The 4,932-nt window shown below is 39.6% G+C and overlaps 1 protein-coding gene across 1 annotated transcript in view; it reads left to right on the top strand.

The window, feature by feature from the left end:
- TRPM6 (transient receptor potential cation channel subfamily M member 6) overlaps positions 1-4,932 on the top strand; it is a 161,530-nt gene that overhangs the window by 71,434 nt on the left and 85,164 nt on the right. Inside the window, exons 12-13 of the mRNA XM_017543237.2 lie at positions 2,596-2,730; positions 4,156-4,209. Of these exons, the coding sequence (XP_017398726.1) occupies positions 2,596-2,730; positions 4,156-4,209 (189 nt within the window). The remainder of the gene's footprint in view (positions 1-2,595; positions 2,731-4,155; positions 4,210-4,932) is intronic.

Here is a 4,932-nt window from a genome sequence, read left to right as displayed (position 1 = left end):
TGAGATGGAGTTTTGCTCTGTGGCCCAGGCTGGAGTGCAGTGGCACAATCTTGATTCATTGCAACTTCTATCTCCCAGATTCAAGCAATTCTCCTGCCTCAGCTTCCCAAGTAGCTGGGATTACAGGTTCCTGGCACCACACCCAGCTAATTTCTGTATTTTTAGCAGAGATGGGATTTCACCATGTTGGCCAGGCTGCTTTCAAACTCCTGACCTCAGGTGATCTGCCCACCTTAGCCTCCCAAAGTGCTGGGATTTCAGGTGTGAGCCACTGCGCCCAGCCCAAAATACAATATCTTCTTTTACCATTTTGAGGATAAAGGTAGGGGATAAAAAAAACTCTTCAGAAATGCCAAGCCTGCAGTTGGAACTTGCCTAGAGGTTTGAGTTTCACAGTAGGGTGATCTGCCTGTCATGAGTTCAGGGATCCCCAGATACCAACATATTCATGTCATTTATCTTGTATTGGTGACATTAACAGAAAAGAATGCTCTGATTCCCTGACTGGAACATATAAGCCTTGTTGCTAGTATTATGGGAATCAAAGGGGAAAGATACCAGGAAAGAACCCAACATAAGGGATTAGGCATGTATACATTGATTTTGTTGCTGTTGGAATTCTGTAGGATGAATCTCCCTCCTGACATTTTCCACTTCAATGATTTGGCTTTCTGGGGACTGCTAAGTCAATTCGGATTTGACCATCTGCTTTCCAGCTTCCAAAGTGTTGCATTCTTGTCTCCTCTCTTGTTCTCGTTGTCCTTGTAGATTTATTTCTTAACAAAAATCCCTTTGGATAGTTTTAATGAAGTTTTGAGTGGGAGAAAAACTAGATGAGTGTGTTCAACTTGCCATTTGTACCCAGAAGCCAGGTAGAGTTTAAATGGAAACACGGCAAGTAACAAAAACAAAGAGAAGAAGAAAAAAACCTTGAATTTCTATCAGAATTGCATTAAGTCTGTACATTCATTTGGGAATCTTTGAGATCTTTACAATAATCAGTTTTTGTAGGGCTGATGGCCTACAGGGTAGTGGGGTGTCCCTTATGCTGTGCTGAGGTGCAGGATCCGAGAAATAAAGAGACAAGACACAGAAGTGTAAGGAAAATGCAGCTAGGCTCAGGGACTATGCCACCTATGAGTGGAGTCAGGCGAGGCCCCGAATGTCCAGAAGTGTGAGTATTTATTGTGTATAGGTTAGGGGGCAGGGCAGTGAGTGAAGTCATCTTTAAGGATAGTGATAGGGTCGCGAGCAATAAAACAAGGAGTCCACCCCCATTAGGTCACCTAGGCTGGGAGGTGGACAGTGCACAAGGGGTCCATTCCCATTAGGTCATCGAGGCAAGGGCTGTGTGCAGTAAGGGATCCACCCGCATTAGGTCACCGAGGCATGGAGGTGGGCTGTGTGCAGTGAAGAGGGTATAGTGTACAATACGTCTATGTATGGGCAAGCTACTAAGATTTATAGGAGGATGCTTTAAGTCACATAGCAGTGACAGAACTGTCAGAGTCAACGCCACCTGCTGGCAGCTTCCAATGAGTTATATAGGGGAATGCTTTTCCAGCAGCATGGTAACAAGAGCTGATAAAGTTCACAGTCACCAAGGTGCGATTGCCGGTCTGAGGGCAGCCTTCCACAAGAACTGGAGCAAGGTCCTACAACTCCTTTATTAGGAGGAGTGGCTCTCGCCCGAAGCCTGCCATACAGTGGGTATCTTTACGATACTGAATGCTGCCGCCTGGGCCATGGATTCTTGTCCCGGTATAACCGTTTTTCTCTTAAATCATGCTCTGCACTGTGTCTGCTCTAGGCATTCCTCCGATTATAAGCTGCTTATTCCCTAATTCATGCTCTGTACTGTGCCTACTTAGGCACTCCTCCAATTATGAACTAAGATATTATATATATATGTAGGGTGCCAGGGTTCTGCTTAGCTATCCTTCCTCGGTGCCTATATGGGAGATTACCCACAAGTTTTCCCATCCATGTACATAGGATTTTTTTTGTTTGTTTTTTCAAGATGTCTTCACTTAAATCCTACACATTTCTTAGTAAGACTATCTATCTGTCTGTCTGTCTGTCTGTCTATCTATCTATCTATCTATCTATCTATCTGTCTCTCTATCGTCTATCTAAGACAGGATCCCGTCCTGTTGCTCAGGCTGGAGTGTAGTGGAGTATTCATGGAGTATTCACTGCAGCCTTGACCTCCTGGGCTCAATTGATCCTCCCACCTCAGCCTCCCAATTAGCTGGGACCGTAGGTGCATGCCACTGTGCCTGGCTAATTTTCGTATTTTTTGTAGAGATGGGGTTTTTGCCATGTTGCTGAGGCTGGTCTGGAGCACCTGAGCTCAAACAATTTGCCTGCCTCGGCCTGCAAGAGTGCTAGGATTACAGGTGTGAGCCACTGTGGCTGGCCTAGTTAGACTGTATTTAAAGTTTTTTTTTGTTCTTTTTTTCCTGTACCCACTGATGGCAGGACTTTATTTTAAAATTATTGTGTCTGTGTCATTTTGAGTTAAAAAACATGTAATTCTTTAGTTATTTCTACTTTCTTAATTGTGTTTATATTTCTTATTTATACTTTCTAAAGCCTGGTGCCCTGGAACAAGCAATGTTAGATGCTTTAGTGATGGATAGAGTGGATTTTGTGAAGCTCTTAATAGAATATGGAGTGAACCTCCATCGCTTTCTTACCATCCCTCGACTGGAAGAGCTCTACAATACAGTGAGTATGGAACATTTCATCAGTCATTTCCCTTCAGATTCGAGAATAGCAAAGATCATCAAGCAGACCATACAGAGGCAAAGCTCCTTATCTGAGAAATTTAGAAGTAATTAGACTTCCCTATTATCTAAAGCTGGGGTCTAGTTCCAGGCTTCTTTCCTCAACGTTTATAAGTAACTAGAATTTCTATACATCTTTAAAATGCATGCATGTTAAAACTGATTGTGGAACCTTCCTGACATTAAGACACCAGAATGTCTACAAATGCGATCATTTATTATGACCCACATGGCTAATGTGGTTCAAATTACCCTTAAGCTCCTGCTTTAAGGTCTATAAATACTCCTGAGGAAAATCCACCACTGTGAGCTCAGTTCTCTCTTACTGAAGCACCCTGCTCTACTCTTCTCCAGCATTCTTTCTTTCTAATAAAACTTTTCTTATTCAAAACCTATACTGTTGTCAGTAAATTCTTCTTACTACCTGTAAACTAGTAACTTTCCATTGCCAGGGCTCTGACACCTTGCCCGGTAATTATTTATTGATCAGCTTAGTCTTATTTATCTCCTTGTACGTTCTTTTACAAAGATAGTTTATAAATACACAGACTTTTCAACCAAAGGAGAAACATTCTTATCAATTGTATTTTATCCTAGTAAAAATATAAAAACTAAAATGTGAATTAGAACAAATTGCTTTTTATTGAGTTATTAGAAGTATCTCAACCTAAGGCCACTATTAAAATACTGTTCCTGTACCTTTCCCATGTAAACCCTTTTGAAACTAGCCTGGCTCACGCACTGTGAAAACGCCAGTTGCTCACGCCATGAACACTTCTTGAAATACCCTTTCTTGTCCTTTAAATATTATTCTTTCTTCAACGATTTATTCACATCTTGTCTTCTTGATTACTGTAGTTAGTTCACAGTAATTCGTTCCTAGCATACATTGGTAACTCTTTTTGAACCCACACGTATTGTTAGTTATTTTTTAGGGTAAGTAGCCAGCCACTCTTATCTATAATTATAAACACTCCAGGAAAATAGTGCTTATATTTGTCATTGAATCCCTGATTGAACATAATAAGTATTCAATAAATATCTGTTGATGAAATGTGCTCATGTGATAGGATTTGTAATTGTATGATAAAGGATAGTAATAAATTACCTAGGATTCATTTCTGTCTCTTATCACATAAAGTCTTACTATCTACATATTTGCATCTTGCTTTGAAAAATATTTCATATAATTGCATCTTCTCTTGGAAAACACCTTCTTTAGAGTTAATTGGCTTAAGTTTCATTACTAAAAGTGTTGAACAAAATTTTCAGTATCCTGGGTTACTTATGTATTCTGAAATAAAGATTTTACCCCCAGCACATGGTAATTCAAGAGAACAATTCTTCCTTTTGTTCTTTATTACAGAAACAAGGACCTACTAATACCCTGTTGCATCATCTCGTCCAAGATGTGAAACAGGTAACCTAATTAAGAAGGTGTGACTGTATCTTTGTACATTGGCTTAGCTTTGCTTTGGAGGAGTCACTAAATTTTGTTTTGTAAAATGCAGATTTGGATTGTTTGGTTAATTACCTATCTTCTTTACCTGTGATCTGAATAATTTCATCAACAAACCACACTCTTACACTTTTTTTCTTAATTTTACTTTATGTTTTAAAAGACTTGATCCACCAGTTAGGTGATATTAGCTAATGAAAAGCCGTGAATCAGAGAAATGCAATGCTTCTAATCAGAACTTCAGCTTAACATGGTACAATGATGGTGCCTATGATGATGATACCAGCTGGAAATAAAGAACTCTGTGGTTATGTTATCTTTATTGGAGGACTAATACGTAATTTCCATTTTTTTTGCTATTATTGTTTAGGATATCAGTGACAGTTCTGGTGCGGTTTTGTTGCTTTTGTGAGTCTGTGTGTAAGCATTGTTCTAGGCAGACGAGTGGCTCCCCTCCCTGTTCTATACTCTTGCTCATGTTTTGCTCATGGTGTTCTCACTGAACTATGCGTTAGCTCAAACCTAAAATAAAATTATCTGATCCCCCGTTAGTTACCAAGACCTTCCAACTTTAACAAGCTTTTATACCTCAGTTTTTTCTCTTTTAGTTACCAGTGACTTTCATATTCTTCACAGCAGAAAAAAGAAAAAAAAATGTAAAAAAGAAAAAATTTTTAATTACCA

This window comes from Cebus imitator, unplaced genomic scaffold (genome assembly GCF_001604975.1).
Source record: "Cebus imitator isolate Cc_AM_T3 unplaced genomic scaffold, Cebus_imitator-1.0 Scaffold150, whole genome shotgun sequence".
In the NCBI taxonomy this organism is placed as follows: Eukaryota; Metazoa; Chordata; class Mammalia; order Primates; family Cebidae; genus Cebus; species Cebus imitator.
Note: the sequence above shows the minus strand (reverse complement) of the source record. Positions and strands in the feature narration are given on the sequence as shown.